The 19,199-nt window shown below is 40.7% G+C and overlaps 1 protein-coding gene across 5 annotated transcripts in view; it reads left to right on the top strand.

Moving 5' to 3' along the window:
- Positions 1 to 19,199, top strand: part of TBL1X (transducin beta like 1 X-linked) — a 188,694-nt gene that overhangs the window by 147,952 nt on the left and 21,543 nt on the right. For all 5 annotated transcript variants that reach the window (XM_057389783.1, XM_057389792.1, XM_057389800.1 and 2 more), the window contains 3 exons: positions 4,921 to 5,066; positions 7,983 to 8,232; positions 13,545 to 13,677. In XM_057389783.1, coding sequence (XP_057245766.1) covers positions 4,921 to 5,066; positions 7,983 to 8,232; positions 13,545 to 13,677 — 529 coding nt within the window. The remainder of the gene's footprint in view (positions 1 to 4,920; positions 5,067 to 7,982; positions 8,233 to 13,544; positions 13,678 to 19,199) is intronic.

Here is a 19,199-nt window from a genome sequence, read left to right as displayed (position 1 = left end):
TATACAAAATTTGTATGAATGGCTTGTTTGTACTCAGTATTGGGGTAGAGGCTGTTCATCAAGATGCCCAGGGTAAAAGGCAATTTGACATTCATAWTTCTTTATTCCCTGTTTCATTCTACAGTAGCAAATGTTTTAGTGAAGCATCTTACAGTGTAATTGAACCACATAATTTCCAAATAAGTTAAAAACACCTGGGTTTTAAAATTTACTCAATCAGCAAGCTATTTAGATTAACCAGAGAAAATTAAATCCATTTAGCTCGCAAACAGAAAAYTTTGTCCAACAGATCACTTAACTATTGCTATCAGGGCAGCCCCAAGGTAACTCCTGAGTAACCACCAAAGACTAAAACAGTTCAAGAGTTGTTGCTTTCACAGGCCTCTCTTTGTCATTCTYCTCACCTGTACAAACACACACCAGTAGGTACTGTAGCTGCTCCAATTCAAGGTTGCAATTTTGCAAAAACAGTCTCCTTCTGGTGCTAAAGAGATTGGGAAATGAAAGGAGCACTTGGTGGATGTCAATTTTAGCTGGAGCTGTGAGTGCCAGATGACCCAGCATCAGGAATACTCAGCATCACCCCAGTTGCAACCTTTGCTCCCAGAAGAGGTGAGGCACATCTCTGGAAAAGTCATTCCCTGGGCTATGTGGCTGCCCAGTTGCCTTTTCTACACCTTTCTATGTTTGGCAGGGAATTCTGATGTGAGCMAGGCATATTGCAAACAATTAAAACTGTGTAGCCTGCAGATCAAACAAGCACGCAACAAGCATCATTATGTTCTTTAAATAAAACCTAGTCAATTTATGATCAGTGACAAATCTGACTTTAAAGGGAAGCCATTTTTAACTGAGAAAGGAGCAGCCAAGGGAAAAGCCCTCCATCATCTCCATTTTGCAGTTGTAGCAAAACCTATCAGTGAAATTTTGCAAAACACAGCTCTACATATGCATTTTTTGGCACTGCCTAGGGCAAGAATTCCCAAATGGCTGTGTATGTACCACTGAGAGCATATACAGACACCTCAGTGTGGGAAAAGATATAGCGAAGAACTGGGACCTGTTACCACTGTCGGAAAAAAAAAACCTGGGAATCTCTCAATTAGGAATTTCAGTCAGTTTTCATGTCTGTTTTTGACTTGTGTAATAATTTTTGAGGTGGGGGCATCATTCAAGTAATTGTTTYCTGCATTCATTATTTCCTCTGCTTTTATGCTGTTTCAAGTCCAGCTATTCCACAGCTGATAAGTCACCTCCATTCATACCAAGATCATATCAAGATCTGCCCTGGTCTTTAGGGTAGATTTTTCATGTGTGATGATGTATTTACAGATTATGCATAGCTTGATGGTTTCTGTTTTCCCATCTTTTTTTGCAGCAGATTAATCCTGGAAGCCATTCTCTCCAGTCTACTGAAAGATGCCCATTTAGGGCATGATCATGTCATAGCAAAAGTGACTGTTCACTGCTAGGAAACCTGTCCAGTGTGTGGCAGTACTTYCTCCTCTTCAGCCTTTTAAAAGCTCATAGTCTCACTGTGTGTCTCTTCCGAGGGTTTATTGCACTAAGATTTTGGTTACTGGTGCTATTTGAATAGAAATTTTTGTTTTATAGAGTGATTATTGCAGTCGCTGGAGTGACAGAACTTACGAGAAAGAATGCATATGGACACAGATTTGCAACTTTCATTCATTTCACTGCTGCCACGGCATTTTCAGTTCGTGTCTGCTGTAATTTCACGTCATCCCTACCACATCCTTTCCTCAGRTCCCCACTTGCAGAGCTCACGCTCCCCAGCTGCCTTGACAGACTGGAAGTGGGGGTGGTGCTTGTGTCTTGGCTTTGCATCCCCAGTGTAGTTTCATGGTCTTAGAAGGCTCATGAACTTCAGTGAACCTGGTTAACCAGCTAACATTTTTTTTTTAAATTGCCTTTATTTAATAGAAATCACCTTCTTGTAAGACTGAACTACAGAGCTGCAATTTTCCTATGTAATTCAGTGTATTTGAATGCAGAGTCATGAAAAGAACTGATGACATGTGGTAACTATAAAAGTAAAGCTCAGGTGATTCTTCAGTGTTATCAGAAACCTGATGTAGGTACAGCTTCCTTGAGGATTTTGGGGACTGTGGGAGGTCCTTTTCAAACCAGTCTGCTTTCATAGGAACCTTATATAACTGCTACAGTAATACAAGAAATCAGGAGGGAATTAGCTWTCAGTTGGAGGACTTGTTGGCATGTTTCTGTTGTGTTTTTCTTTTAACTACAAATATATGGGAGGACTTTTTTCAAGAGSGGTGAGGAGCACCATGTCCAGCAGCATCCACTTTTAACTGTTTTGCTCTACTGATTTTTGTCATTCAGATCTTGTCAGATAAAATCTTAGGAAAGTTTCTCACAGCTGCTGGAGGTGTGTGAGTGAGATTGCTCCTCAGTGACAGTGTACCAGGAGTTTTGTGTGTCCTCATCTTCGTTTCCCAGCATTGAGAGAAACAGTAAGATACCAAGTTTCATTGCAAAAACACAACTGAGTTTTATACTGAGAAGTTTCTTCTCTCACATGCTCTGAGGTGAGATGTGTTGCTYTCTGGGGACCTGGACTGAACAAAGAGTTAAGCTGTGTGCACAATCATCTGGCTCCTGGCAGAGATGGGGCTTGAGATACGCCAGCACTCAATTAAAAATTCTGTAAGAAACAAAGTGCAATAGTGAGAGSTAAAACATCATACTTAAAATTATGCCTGACATACATCCACAGTCATGGTTTTCCACTTTTTTACTTTTCTATCCATGTTGGTTGCTATTTTAATGCCATCCACCTGTTGTTTTAATCACAGACTACGTTACAGTTTTCTGAACTGTTGGCTTGCAACAGTTTTTTAGCAGTCACCTTTAGTGCTCTTGGACAATGGCCCAATTTTCTCTTTCTTATGTAGATTTGCCAGTTTATCTGTTATTTTTAAGTTTGTTCTGTGTTTAGAAAGTTTTGTTATTATTGTTGATTAATTCAAATACACATGAATAAATATAAATTAAGAGGGATCTGATTCTCTAATTCTGGTTAGCTGCCTGCATGTATTTATAGATACCATAGAGATTTCAGTGTTAAGTGATCAGGCCCTAGATCTCTCAAGTGCAGCCTGTGTATGTTCAGTGCTTGATTTCTTCCTCCTTGTGRTGCCCAGTAATGTGCTTAGGTGTCCTACAAAACCAATAACCAGGGAAAGACACTGCCCTGCAGATCTTACAGTCTATTTTGCAGCAGGAGGTCCAGCATCTCATAAACTAGACCAGGACATAAAGAGCAATACTGAATAAGAATTGGACCAGGGATTACATAAATGATGTGGGGKTTTTTTATCTGTGCTTTATTTATGCCTTGTAATCCTATGGAATTCTGTTCATAGGTGGACCTGCCATTTCTTAAAAGGTGTGCATAAGCATCCCGAGCATCCCCCCAAAACCGGGAGAGTGCCAGGAAGGGAAATTAGGGTTGGGAAGGGAGAGGGTGGAGGCTGTTGCCAGGAAAAAGAGAAAAGCAGCAGCAAAATAAAATGTGCAGGGGAAGGGGGAGAATCAGAGAAATAAATACCTTGGTTTCAAATGTGGGAGGCATTCTGTTTGTCAGCTTGTTTTTGCTAGCTAYCTATGTTCATAATTGAGCTAGCTGCAAAAAGCATCTTGAAAAGRGAGAAAGCAAGCAGTGCTGTGGAGCGAGCCCAAAATCACATCCCCAGCCTGCACACAATTGGAYGTTACAGTGATATGGGGGAAATCCCTTAACGGACAAAACTATAAATGAAACTGCTGTTGACAAGGGGAAGAGGCACAGCTATATTTAACGGAAGCATTTTCATTTGAAAGCTGCTTTCTTTTTCTTTTTTTGGGGGGGGKTTTGTTTGTTTTCTTTCTTTTCTAGTTGGTAGAGACCGTGAGGGCTCTTCCTTTTTGAGACAGTGCMTGGGTGGTTTCCCCAAGGCTTTTAATGCTAGATTAATGCTCTGGAGACAGTGTGATGATAAATGGGTTCCTACAGTTATATTTACATCCTGTTCCCCCTCCCCCCTCCCACAGCTGCCCCTCCATACAGTCGCTCTGCAGCRCTCGCCTCCATACCCTGCAACAGTTCTGAGCAGCTTCAGCCAGAATTTAAGGCAGCACTCTTTACAGTTTGTCTGCCAAAATTCTTTAATTTTCAGTGCTGTCACCTTCATTGCCACTTACTCACTCAGACAATGACAAAAATGGAACAGGGAAAAGAAAGACTTCTGGCTGAAGTACAGGCCACCTCACTGGCTTGTCATCTGCTGTGTGGTAGATCCCAATTAATTACTTTTGCTGTTGCTGTTCACACACAGAAAATAGGTTTACAGGGGTGACTTTTTTGTAGTTTCACATTTTAACAGCAGTGCTCTGCCCATCATATTGTACTAAGCAATGAATGAGCAGAGGATTTGAAATCTCTTCCCTGGTATAAAGGAATGGCTCCCCTGTGTCGGCTGCATCTATGCCTTCATTTTATACAATTTGCATGCTGGTAGGGATTTGAGTGTGCAGCTTCAGACAAACATCCAACACTGAAATTCAGCAAAGGAAATGGAGATTTGAGGCTTTTTTTTTTTAGCTGGACCTGCCCTTCTGGCAATTGATGTGTATTGGGGTTTTGTTTCAGTTAGTGCAGTTATTTTTCTCTGCATGYATTTCCATTTCTGTATGGCTACCCCTATATGTGTGGGGGAGGGGGATGGGTGGCCAGAGTAGCTCTGGTTGACCCCCCCAGCTCTCAGCAGCCAGCCCATGTCCTTCTGCTTACACAGCAGCATCTCTCAGATCTCGGGGCAGAATTATTTTTAGACCGTGAAGGTGTATCTGACTGGTGCATTTAGRTTTCATGTCATGGCTTCCTTTTCCTGCTCTCAGGTTTCTCCCACTCGGCCTTCACCTTCGGTATCGAGAGCCACATCAGCCAGTCCAACATCAACGGAACACTAGTGCCACCTGCCGCACTCATCTCCATCCTCCAGAAGGGGCTCCAGTATGTGGAGGCCGAGATCAGCATCAACGAAGTAAGTACCACCCCTGCCAGTGCCACCGCTGCCAGTGTCACCCCTGCCAGTGCCACTGCTGCCAGTGCCACCCCTGCCAGTGTCACCCCTGCCAGTGCCACCCCTGCCAGTGCCACCGCTGCCAGTGCCACCGCTGCCAGTGCCACCCCTGCCAGTGCCACCCCTGCCAGTGCCACCGCTGCCAGTGCCACCCCTGCCAGTGCCACCGCTGCCACCGCCGCCACCACCGCGCACGGGGACGTGCCGAGCAGCACACCCCAGCAGCCCTGACACGAGCTCCTCGTCTGGTTAATTTTATTCCTCGTGCTTTGTGCCATCCCAGCAGAGCAGCAGGCATCTCTGAGACAGAGCTGTGTCTCAGTTTTTTAGCTGCGGCATTGAGGTGCTCTCTGCGCTGCGTGGATGGATGTTGGTGGTGTTGCTGCTACCCCAGCCGACACATCCAGGGTGCACAGGTTCTGGCAGCAAACAAGAAAAGGCACCTGTGTTTACAGTCTTGTGTTTAAAAGGTCACAGCAGAATTCRGCAGGTAAAACCTGCAGCATAGGTTAAAACTTCACTCCCTGACACCTCCTAGCAGGCAGCACTGCTTGCAAGCCGTGAGAAACCTGATCAAAAATCCACAGAGGTCACTGGAGAGTGATTTGGGTGACTTTGGCTCAGATCGTAGAGATGATGTATCATGTACATGGTGAAACAGGTTCATGTAAAGTCTGGATGTGGCTGGGCTGCAGGTTGTCTGTAGGGATTGTATGATAAGCCACCAAGTGTCCCTATTCTCCTTGAACTGCCACGGGAAACAAAGAAGGGATGTGGGAAAAGCCAGTGKTTTTGCCCTGCCAACCTTAAAGGCRTGGTGCTGTGAGAGGGARTGRAGCAYGACAGATAAGGAAGCACTGCGTTACAAGATTTTTGCCATAGATATTTGTGATTGACAAACAGCTGTAATAAATATTAATACAAAAAACTATTGTTTTTTCCTCTGTACCTGAATATAGCATGTGAACAGCATGGGTGAGAACAAAGGAATGTAAAATGGAGGAAAGACTAGGTTGTTTGCAGTGTGTAGTTTGGAAACTCCTTTGTTTTTGTCCAAACATTCWGTGTGTTCTTTCTATTTATGACTCGCTACCATGTGTAAGATTTGTGTATGTATTTTTTTGTAATTGGGGCAATGACATTTGACATTCACGGCAAGCTGCACTTTGATGCAGTTGTAATAACAAACCAGTGTTAGGAAGCTGTCTCAATTTGCTGCTGCTTAACATTTTGCCCCATGCCTGAAATTGGAGCTACACAGAAACTTGCAGCTCTGGACAGCATCTGTATGGGGTCAGGTCATCAAGGCCTGCTCTTACCCAGCATCAAGAATTTCCCTAAAATTAGAGAATAATCTGAAAACATGCCTGTTATCACCATCAAGATTTATGTTGCTGCCATCACGGTTTGATTCAGGTTGAACAGGGCCTTGAACAACCTGGTCTAGTGGAAGGTGTTCTTGTCCATGACAGGGATGTTGGAACTGTATAATCTTTAGGCTCCCTTCCAACCCAGGCCATTCTATGATTCTGTTCAAATATATATAATTATGTACGTTACAGCAAAGCAAAGACCATTCTTTCTGCATCTGAATCCCAGTAAGGGCTACACAGATGCTTYGTGTGTTACTTTTCTTCATGTGTTACTTAAGAGTGATAAGTAATCTATGAGTCTGTAAGCAGGTGTGTATAAAATTATTGTTTGTGATCTGTTAAAGGGCACGTTTACAGTTGAATATGCAAGATGTCAGAATCTGCTGGCAAATGTTTTGTTTATTGCGTAGAAAGGATTTGAGTCAAGATTCAAATAAATTTTGGCAGAGACATAAAAAAATATTGAGGAGAAAGAGGAATTATATTTTCTAATGACTATCTCCTTCTTTTTCTTCCCCCTGAAGAAATAAATATGTATTATCATAATATTGTAATTATAAGGGGTAATTCAACAACTAGTTCAGCAGAAACATACTAGTCAGGCAAGCAACTATCTCTCTTTATTAATTGTTTTTTACCTATTGAAGATTATAGTGCTCATATTATTTATCCATATCCTGTTCTTACTTGCTTTTTCTCAAGAACAAATCTTCCATCCTTGGACCATTATTATTTCAAAGAATTGAAGGGAGTTTGCAGAAGATTGGCAAAATGGCACTTTACAAAGACTATTTAAATCTTACCCTATATTTAAGATAATAGGAAAGTGAGAGTGAAGAAAAGCRAAGTTGATACAGTCTGTGTTAAGTCTTAAAAAACAGCCTTTAAAAGTTTGCTCAGTTGGTTGTTCATGGTGAAGCCAAATTTACAAGAATCAAAATGCAAGTCATAACTATTATGAATAAAAAAAAATAATGGTAAGGCTGTCTGGTACAAAAAGCTACAACTGGTGGTGCTGGGCTGTAAAACAGTGTGTAAGAAACCACTGAATTTGTGCATACATCATGTTTTGGCTGATGTTCATTATGCATCATCTGCTTCCATTCCATTCCTGTGCTCCTGCAAGTGCAGGAAAGCARACAGTTTAACCAAAGTCTGTTTGCTTTTGTCATGGCTTTAGCCGTGACTTTTTTTTCAAACAGGAAACAAATTGAAAGTTTCTGTCATCAGTCAGGCATATTTTTTACACATCTTCTTTTGCATCTATAAAGCATTTATATGGTTGAACTTCCTATAAAATTCTGACAAATTACTTTTTCACTGATCAGATTTCTGAGTGGATCTTGAGACCCAYCATCATGTATCTGAGAGAGAGGCAGTCCATAGTGTGGACTGTTAGCCCAAAGTGCGGTATCTTTGCACAGCCTGATTTTGTTTGTCTTTGCCGAYCTGAGTGGTGAAGATCCTAAAGCTGGGGTTTCCCTTGTGCTCCTTTTTCCCACAGGATGGTACAGTGTTCGATGGCAGGCCGATAGAGTCCCTGTCTCTGATAGACGCCGTGATGCCTGACGTGGTTCAGACCCGACAGCAAGCGTTCCGAGAGAAGCTAGCCCAGCAGCAAGCCAGCGCCGCCGCAGCAGCCGCAGCCACGGCGGCCACCGCGGGAGCCACGACGACTGCTGTTTCCCAGCAGAACACACCAAAGAACGGAGAAGCCACTGTGAATGGAGAGGAGAATGGGGCACATGCAATAAGTAAGCTGACATGCAGCCTCCTGCCACTGCCGGGCAGTTTGTATTTCAATAATATTCTTGTATTTAGCTGTGAGGTGGGGAGCAGGGTGTGCTTTCTGCTAGGTGGTAGAACTAAGGGCAATGTTCCATGAGGGTGGGGCATTTCTAGGAAAGCTACTGAGTAAAAATGGTGTTTCAYATCACAGTGCCATGTTTTACCTGTCTCTGAGGATACGAAAACTTCAGAGATCTTCATAATTGCAAGTTGAAGACAGGATCAAGAAATGGAGCTGTATGCTCTCTCCTTGGRGCAGACTGGGTTCAAAGGCTGGGACCTACAAGCCCTATCTGTGTCAATGTTGTGTGACCAGTGCAGAGCCTTGTGTAGTAGCCGTCCTGTGGTCATCCTTAGCCTTGGCATGGTCCTTGGCCCACTTTGGACTATACCAGCCATCCATTCCTGAGCAGCATTGCCAAGCACATGTGACAAGGACCATTCCCAGCACACAGCTTGATTGAAGCCAACCCACCTTGAAGGCACAGAGGAAAATTATTCCTGGGCCTTTTATTTAATAGCACATGCTCACTCATACAGCCCACTGCAATATCCAACTGAAGGTCCTACCTTCCTGAGATTTCCTCAMTCTTTAGGAGCAATCAGTTCTCAGGGTTTCTGAATTCACCTTTGTTCAGGTTTTGTAGGAAGCCCCAACAGCTCTTTGGCTTAGACAAGGTCAGGACTGTRGTCATGTAACAGATTTTATTCATTCTGCAGTGTAGATACCTTTATCAGTCTCCACCTTCCCTTTGATCTGAATAGACTCCTCTGTGGKTCAGTGAGAAAATAATTTTTCTTCAAATGAGATTTTTCTTCAGAGAATTCCAGTTAGATGGGGTAGTTTCCCCCAATAAAAAATGCAGTTATTTAAATTACATTTTTTATTTGAGAAGGCAAATGTAAAGAAGATCTGAACATTTAAAAAAACATTAATCTGTTTTTAGACTATGCATTGCTTATGTATTATTTTCAACTAACCCTCTGCTTTGTAACTGAACTTATTTCATGTGTGAAGGGATGCACATAGAAATSAAAGTACTGTTAAATGTATCAAATGCTGACATTTTGTTAGTTGACACATTTCTTCAGCTGATGTATGAAAATTTTAGGGGAATGTCTTGCTGTCTCAGGGCCAGAAAAAAAAAATTCTTAAGGTAGAAAACCGACCATCAGTTCATCACTAAAAGAGAACCACTCAGACATATTTCCTTCTGATCCAAAGAAATATATGTACTACTGTATTAACAAAAGGAAAGCCTTAAAGATCAGTTCAGGTTTATAGCCACACTGTAAGCCTTGATTTCTCAGATCTGACTTTTTCTGGTTTAAAAAACAGTAATTCTCGTAGCTATTTTTAATAGAAGGATTTTCATAAATAGTTCCAGACCTTTTCTTGGAATGTTRAGGAGGAAAAGTCCTTTATGACCTTTCCTGGGAGAAAAAAATAATCATGGAACACCTACTGAGTAGAAAAGACTGCTGATATGAAAGCTGTGAGAAACTTCCCAAACCTTAATTTTTACTGTTATTCTATTCCATGGAACTGGCATATATTGGGACAGGTTTAAATGATGTGCTAGTCCTTACTCATAACCTGGAAGTCACCCAAATATCAGCCTGTCATAAAAAGGCGGGCTGGGTGGAGCAGGGGAAAGAGATGTCTTTGAGAAATTACCTAGTTTTCATTTATTCTGGCATGGAGTTCTCCCTGACAGTCTTAAGTCTTTCCAAAAAGACTTTTGGGTTTTGAAATATTTAATATAATATGATATATTTTTATATGTGACATTACCAATCTAATATGATAGATTTAAGAAAGAGAGGAGGCAGAGAACAGTAACAACAGTTTGAGGTGCAGATTCAAATACTAAATAAAAAAATTTGTCTTGTTGTTTCCCAAGTAATGTTCTCAGTTTTAAGTCACTTTAAATGTTACAGGAAAAAATAAAAGTCAGCATGTAGAAATGGGGCCAAACTTTGAATTGTTTTCCAACTCAAATATTTTTAGTGTCATTTGTTTCATTATATTTGMAAGGATTGGCTTGGTTTTAAGAAAAATAAAGCCCTGGAAAAAGGAAAGAGGACTAAGCCCTGTTCCTTTATTAAAACTACAGCCATAAAGAGCAACTTCAGTGAAAGGCCTCTCAAAGATTTAAGTAAAAGAAAAAACACATTTCCTGAGAAAAGACAAGGTTAGCTCTCACAAGATTTTAAAAATATGGGGTTTTTTTTTTATTTGGAGGAAATAGTTAATATTACACCAATGTGTTAGAATTACTATTTCTACATTTGAAAAAAAAACCAATCATATTACTTTACGGCAATATAACYTCTAATTTCCAGTCATTTGGGATTTTTAATACATTTGAGGAAAAAATATTGCAATGTAATGTAGACTCTAACCAAAGATCCCCTGGCCTTCAGAAAATGTTTTGTGTTGACATTTGGACAGAGTCCTTCACTGTGTGACCGKCAGGCTTACATTTTTCACCTGAGGCTCTGCTGCACTTGGTAGAAATGCCTTCTCTTTCAGAGAACCCCTCCAGGGCAAGTTTGTGCAAATAAGATTTCTTGACTGAGAGCTTTCTGCTTGGAAGRTATTTTAAAACAAAAGAAGCCTGTTCTCCATGGTTACTGCATCTCACTTACCTGTTTATCCTCATTCCCCATGCACACATTGTAGCTGCATCCATAGAAATGCCAAATTTTCAGGTGAGACCAGGGCTCCCAAGAGCTCGTGCTGCRTGAGTAACTTGTCACTCTTATGAGGGTGCCAGTTTGATCTCAGGAGTTTCTGAAGACTTTTGTTGCTATCACAATCATATATCAGTGTCCATGTGAATATCTGATAAGAGCCTGAGGCACTATCACAGAGGCACAAACTGTCCTCTGCTCAGTGGGGCATTTTAAATTTTGTGCTGGACAATAACACTCTAATATCAGTGTTCCTGCCTACTGATGCAAGTAGGAATAAAAGATATAAAATGTGAACATCTGCAAATTATTTATGAAAGACTCCTCATCTTTCCCTCTCTTTTCTCCTGAACCACCAAAGCTGTACTGTAAAAATTATWACTGGAAGACAATACAAAATAATTCTGTAGGTATTTCATTGCTCCCAGAGGCCAGTTGGTCTTGCATGGACTAATGCAGGTATCAGCTAATCAAGGTTTCTTTTTTACAGCATGAGTATTCATGGGGCTTTTTTCACAGCAGTTAATAACATTCGAAGTGTGTGTCTAGGTTTCTCCATCTGGCCATGTACAAACAATGAATATCAGATGGCTCTGCTCTGATAGCACCTCTTGACTCTGAGACCTTGGAGTAATGCTGCTTCCCAGCTGTCATTTGGTTTTAATCGAGAGTGAAAAGGAGCCCTGCCTTTAGAGCCAGGCAGGTAACAGTAGGATCCTATGTCATAAGAGTGGGGTCTCATTTAAATTTTTCAAACTGAAGTGCTTGAAATATCTTCTTGGTTTACCCCCAGCCTCCAGCTCATTCTGTGAACAGGACACAGATGAATGCACAGCCATTGTCATGCTGCCGTTTTTCTCATGAAAATATGCTTTAAGTGTGGTAAATCTGTGCTGTGCTGAGAAGTAGAGGATTGAGTTCTAGGGTTGTATCTTCTGGTGGGTTGTAATAATGCTTCACTCTTCAGTGCCTGACAGCTCAGATTATCAGAGATCCCAGCAGCTGGTGTCAGGCTAAATCTTGAGTACTGGTGTATCTCAACAATATTCATTTTAGTAGTCTTACACGTAGGGAATTATCAAGGACAATGCTTAGCAAAGGGACTCAGCATGGGTACAGATTTCACAAATAGGCATTTCTAATGTTTATGCAACAAGTGCACAGGTARTGAATGTAGTCAAAAATACAGCTATTTTTAATTAGAAATAAGCTGTGAAACTACTGTTAGTTGTTTCCTGATTTTGATACTTGGTTAATACATGCAATTCATGTAGCTTCTGTTCCATCTGTGGTGTTGATGTGACACAGACATATTTTTAGGGTGCTAACCAAATATGCCGTGAGAAATGCTACTTGTGTGACTCAGCATAAGTTAGGCAGAGCCAAACCAGGTATGTGAAAGCCCAGGTAAGGGTACAAACCTGGACATCTTCCTCCTGATGGCAGTTGGGCAATGTCACAGTCTGTTTCACCAGTTGATGGGCTTTAGCTTAGCARAGCTCGAGTATCAGGACAGATGGCTGATTTTAAATGCCATAAACATGCAGCAATAAGGGAGCATAATTATTCTACTTGTGAACCTATGGATCTCCATATGCGTTTAAAGAATGACTAACTGGAAGACKTAACCCAGAAAGAGAACTTGCATTTTGATCAGTCAGAGCAGATCTGCTGGCCAAGGCATTGATTAGGGAACAGGAGGCTGCCAGCTCCCCGCTCTTGGATGTGCTTTCCTCAAAATGGGCCACATTTGTGTGTGTAGCATCTGCTGTCTGCTGCTTCAGTGTGTCACCTGTCCTTGGCTGGTGTCTTGTTTGCAGAGGATAATACCTTGTGTTGCTGCCAGGAAGTGTAGCTAGAACTTAATGAGGAAGCAGAGAAAATACAGAGTAAAGTGTGGCATAAAAACATGGTTCATGGTGCAAGTTGGAATGAATTGTTGTTAATAAGAGAAATCCATCATTTTAAATTCTTTTTTTTTTTTTGCTTAAGACAATAAAAGAACTTTATAAAAACAGGGTTACTTAGACTGCAGTCTAAAGAATCRCAGAGTTACAGCATGCAGGTTAAGTGTATCTATGACTCATTTGGTACTTTCGAATATATTATGATATCCTTGACAGATCAYTCACCATTTTCCTGACATGCTCCAGGAATGAAGCCCTCTACAGTATATTCTTTGTCTGTGAGTAGCACAGATATTRCTGATAGAAGACTGTGTAAGAAAATAACAAGTGCTTTATGTTAATTTTTTTAATTACTTTATTAAATCTGTRTGTCATTTTTAATGAAGCCAGCCTTAAAAGAAAAACTACACTAAAATAAATGCTGAGTATTTTGGGGAAGAAAAGCTACATAGATTTATACAAAATATTTTGGAAAACTCTGCATTTTGAGGAAATGTCATAAATTTGAACCACCAGAGAGAAGCAAATACAGTAATACTGTCAGTGACACAACACGGAATGTTAATTGTAGTGTATATGTTGCTGTAAAGTTTAGGCCTTGGATAGCTAGCATGTTCTTAAAGCAGACCTAAGTGCATCTTGTTAACTATTTATTCTTCTATATCTCCTTACAGATAATCATTCAAAGCCAATGGAAATTGATGGGGATGTKGAAATTCCTCCTAACAAAGCAACAGTCCTTCGGGGCCATGAATCAGAGGTGTTCATCTGTGCCTGGAACCCTGTCAGTGACCTGCTCGCATCCGGGTRAGACAGTGACTGAAACCAGCTGCTGCAATTTGAGAATATTTAGAGATGCAAGAGCTTGAAAGTGTATTCAGGGCATGAATGAGGGTTCTCTGAGCTGTTTTGTCAGCCTGCAGCAGTGTTTTTTCAGCAGTACTGTATATGTATTAACAGCTAAGTAATTACAAGACGATGACAAATATGAAGAATTTGTACACTTAAGAARGACATTCTGTGGCCCTGAATACACACACATTTTTAGAAATACTTTAAAAATAATTCTGGGTAATTCTCAGTTATTGGTTCACACTGTGGTCTCAGAAAGTTGTTGGCATCCATGGAGTTCTTTTACCAGTGTGGAAATGGGGACTTCAGACTGGACCTAAGGTTGTTCAGGGAGCTGAGCTGTAAGTAATGGTTTAATGGAAAGTTGTGGTTCAGTGATATTGGAAGGGGAGTCCAGTTCATCTTCTGCAGTTCTGCTCTGCAGTGACCTCCACAGCATCGTGAGTGGTACAGTCAGGAGACTGACTTACAGAAAGCACTTTGGATCCAAACAAAAGTGTTATTGTAAACATACCCTGAGAGCTCTATGCAGGCATTGGTGGAATCTGTGTTCATGCTTAAAGTTAAACCTTAACATGAAGTAGTCTGACTGGGAATGTGGARTTAAGCTGATCTAAATTAGAGGAGGTAAATCACTCAGTTACTTAGCAGTATTAGAATACTTTCCTCACAAGGAAGAGGAGAGTCCTTGTTTTATTTCTAGCTTTCTTGCAAGATTATCAGAATAGTCYTCTTACCTTTGTTCACTTATTACATGAAAACAAATAGGAAAGAAAAATAAAATAAATTCCATGTTGGATGAACAGCAGAGATCTCCAAGAGAGTGAAGRTAGACATTTCCAAAAAATAATTTCAGACAACAAACTGAGATTTTAGAAACYAGAATCCTGCTGAATATGCTTTGTTTCTAGAATATCCAGGTTTGTTAGTACTTTGAGCATCTAAAGGATCTTCATTTATCAATTTTAAGCAACTCAATGCTTGCCATACTGGACTGCTTCACTAGGATCCATGGTGCACAGTCCTAGTGTGCATAGTTTAAAGGGTGGAGCATTTGATAAAACAATGGCTGTGTTGCAGTGTGTGTTTMACTTTGCCACAGAGTGCTAAGCACTGGTAGGTGGATCCCTGGACAGTGGTGTCTTACCCAGCTTCAGGTAAACCTGGAGGATGATAATCAAAGCCATCAATTAGGTATCTGAGCCAGAGGAATAGCCTCTCACTACCCCTTCAGTTATTGAGCTTTACCCTTCAGTGTAATAGGACTTCTGTAATGAGCTTTGCTAGTGASCATGGAAGCACCATGTAAGTAATTACACATAGGGTTACAAAGTACAATCATGTGCTTTAGTCAGACTAATAGCAATGCAATGAGAATGCAAATAAATTAGATCCATGGGAGTCTTGGTCAGATTTTAGCCTGCTTGTAAGAAACAAGGTAAGGATGCAGCTGTAATTCTGGTAATGCAGCAGCCAGTGTCAGGCAAAGGTTAGTGTCTGAAATGGCAGAGAATGCACAGCAGAAAGTGAAACTGAAGGAAGAGAGCTGAGTGATTATGCCACTGCACAAAGAAGCTTTTGAGATGTCTGGAATAATAACAGTGCAAGTTATTATCTACAGGTAAACTCTGCATTATGGCACCAGTTAGATGAGGGAGAGAAATTCCCTGAGATTTACAGTATGCTGCAGTTCTGTTTGCCCTTTACAAAGTAATGATTCAAAAGAGAAGGCTGCAGTTACTCTGATGCATGAAACAAATCATTAGATTCTCAAACAGCCATATTGTGCTGCCCAGTTGGTACTTTTCTTYGGGTTTCCCATCTGCTTGACTGTACCCATTTTAAAAAGACATTTCAAAACCTAGATACTAAACAGAGGAAATARTAACATGTTTGTTTTGTTTATAAAGTGACTAATTGAATCTCAATTCATGGTGAAGTACTTTCTTCAAGCCTTGTTATACAGGCAATACATTTTTCTAACAACTAGSAGCAGCAGTTTAGACAGCAACCTGATGTAATCCTCAAAGAACTAAAAGAATAATACAGGTYCAGAACCTAATCTGAAGCAAGCTGTTTAAAAGAAATGTAGAATGAATTACCCAAAACTAGAGCACAGGTTTCCAGATTTAGTGACTAGCCCACTGAGAGAAAGGGGGTTTGGTATTTAATGTCACATCTACTCAGTTGCTGATTTTGTAGGTTGAAGACTAGCATGGTAATATATACTCTGGGCTTTGCAAAGASCTATTTCAAAATACAACAGAGAAACAGGAATTTCTCTGATCAAATAGCTTGRAAAATATATTCTGCAGCTGCTCTTCCTCCTCCACCACACACATAACCATTAAAGCTGAGCGTGGGGGAGACTAGAAATACCAGTAAAGGTTTTCAAAGGCATGACTGCTACCAGATGCCTGTGAGAAGAATGCTTAGATGTTATGAACAGAAGCATCATAATAATACAGTGGWGTGTGTGCATACAGCCATGTAAAATGATTAAACTACCTTTTATGAAGGAAGTCAACATTCCAAAGCAAATAATTGCATGGAGTGTTTTGGACAGGTGAAAAAATACCAAAAAGATAGGTGCTTGGTTAAATATCAAGATTTGGCCATTCCTAGACATAATTATGCCCAAAGACTGATCTTGTTCATTAGTTATCCTCCAATATCTAAGTTTTAATYTTATGACACATTTAAATTGTTGCAGATGGTTGTGTTCCCTGTGTAGTGCAGAACCCCATTACAGCTGCATCCACATTAGTAAACTAACCATGCCTGGGAATATTCCTAGGCACTGAGGCCAGCTGGCACAGAACGGCTGGTGTCTGTGCTAGCAAACTGCCCTGGCTGCCAACAAACTGCACACTGGGAATCATCTCTGGACATTGTAACCACCAGGCCATGCCCAGGAGTTATTCAGAGGGAACATCAGAGCCCTGAGCAAGAGTGCTAATTAAAACAAGCCAAAATCTGGCCAGGGAATAACCTGTCAGTTTGCTTGCACAGGGCATCATGGTCCAGTGACACAGAGTGTTCTGAACAYGCTTGAATTTCCCAGTGTGAAAGTGGATGGACTGTGAATGTCAAGGCTGCTAGAGCCTTGAACTCCAAAAGCTTTTCCAGTTGAATTTAGGATTTTCTGTCATCCTGTTCCAYTGCTGCTTCCAAGAGTGTGTTCCCTTCTGTGACATCCAGCCATGCCCTTCAAGTAATTCACATAGCCRTGAAGCAGAGGGACCTGGCTTCAGTCCCAAAACCAACAGTAGGTTTCTTTGCTTATCTTTGCTAATCTGTGACAGCCTCTCTCACACACAGATGCTGTGTCTTGTCTCTTCCAAACCACCCCATGCACCTTTTTGCTCTCCCTAGTCAGCAAAATAATTATCCGTAAAAGTTGCTGGGAGATCTTTCCGTTAAGGCTGTGTCTCTTGGAAGCAAGAGAAGATGTTTCTGGGCCATCTGCTGTCATCGTTTCTGGGTTTTATATAGTACTCCAGGTTACTGTACTGCTCTTACCAGTGGTTTAGGATCCACTGTAAATTACCCTTCAGAATAATCCTTTTGAATTAGCAAGTTGAGGGTGTTGATTTCAGACACCATCCCTCTATGTCATTGACAGGCATTAATTCTGCTAACTCTAAGTGTTTATTCCTAAGCAGGAATTAGCTAAGGAATTCTCTTATTGAGACTGCTTTCCTCAGTGCATCAAATCCATTAATGCAAAGTGGTCAGCTGTTAGGGGAATGACCTGTAGTAGAGAGCAATGTTGTAGAATCAGTGGAGCAGAGATCTCAATCGGGACACTTGTGAGGCACTTTCCTCTTCTGACTGCCTARGAAGCATAAGCACTTAGTTTAAGAGACTTGCTTTATTAGGGAAAAGTTAGGTGTCATAAAAAATATGAGGAATTTCCTTCCCTCTATGCTTTTAATAATATCTTTTAAAATAAAATAATAAAAACACTCACCTGCTGGAGCCAGAAGTACTAAATACACATTAGCAATATTACATCTCAAAATAACAGCAATTTTAAGACTGGCAGCTGAAGACTAGAAATACCAAGGTTCAACAACCATCTTGCAAAATTCTTTACCCAGCTGCAGCACTTTCAACCTCTGCTCTCCCAGTTACAGAACGGTGATTTTATATGTCACAAATTAAATTCCACAGGCATTTGTCCACCTTGATTCATGGACATACTGGGGCAGGAGAGCATGAAATAAAACCCTTTCAGAAGTAGCTTTCCTAAAATTTGGCAGTACTCTGCCACAGTGCAGAGGAGTATACCTATTACTCAAGTGTTCGTGACTTGCATGTTGGAATGAGCTGCTTTATCATGGAGATAGAAATGCTTCTGTGGGCTAAGGAGATTAAATATCTTTCTGAATTGTGCTTGAACTATGGTTCTCTAATAAGGCAAGGTTCACTGAATCCTTCAACAGCAATCAGAATACTTTCCAGAGCAGAGAATACGTTTTTTTCCCCCAGCAACAAAAGAGAAGACACACAAATACCCTCGCTGCACACTGGTAGGCTTATAAAGCCTCTCTGCAGGGACACATAATAGCTGATGTACCCTTAGGAAGAAGAAAAGRGAAAAACAGAATTAAAATACTGGAAAATAAGATTGCCCAGGCTTTGCCAGAAAACTGACTAAATAAAACTGTTGAAAAACAAAAAATAACCCTTTTAGAACTATTAAATAGGATATTGTATTTGATAGCCAAGTGACTGAGTACTTCATTCACAGGGTCCAATAACAAACTGGATTATTGCAGTGAGGGCAGGACTGTCCTGAGTCCTGTATAGCAGAGAAGCCAGCTCTGAGGGAATTTCCTACTCAGCATGTTAACCAATGAAGCAGCCTTTTAAAGACTTATGTTTGCATTATTGTTARTTATTACAATTAAAAGYGTTCTTTAACTTCTGAGCCTCAYKRTTAACYTYGTTAATTTTCTAGCCAACATGTGSAAAATTGYCCATTTTCCAGACTTCTGAAGAAACAAGGATTTATATTACAGTCACAGTTGTGTGGTAGCAAAAATTACCCCGATCTGAATTATTTCTTAATCATTAACATGAAASATGTGTCTCAAAAATGAAAGAATGGCTGTACAGGAGTAGCTGGGTTCAGAACCCTGGCCAGCCATCACATCTCAGCTGGGCATAAAAGGTCCACAGGAGATGGGGCACATTACTCAGCCATGCCATGACCCAGAAGAGCTCAGAGCTACTGATACAGGCAGAGAAGTGTTTGCTTTTACAGTTAAACTGTTTGTGTAAAATTAGGCTAAATTATTGGTAAAATAATACACAGAGATCATTGGAGTTCGATAATTGCTTGGTCAATATTTGCATTTGAAGACAAGTCAAGTGTTGAAAATTTGCCTGATACTCTTAGTATAAATAATTAAAATGCTTTACTAGTAGACCAAAAGGGTAATCTCTTGTGATGGTTTTTTTTTTTTTTT

The sequence above is a fragment of the Malurus melanocephalus genome, unplaced genomic scaffold (genome assembly GCF_030028575.1).
Source record: "Malurus melanocephalus ecotype Western Australia unplaced genomic scaffold, MMel_1.1 scaffold_1, whole genome shotgun sequence".
In the NCBI taxonomy this organism is placed as follows: domain Eukaryota; kingdom Metazoa; phylum Chordata; class Aves; order Passeriformes; family Maluridae; genus Malurus; species Malurus melanocephalus.
Note: the sequence above shows the minus strand (reverse complement) of the source record. Positions and strands in the feature narration are given on the sequence as shown.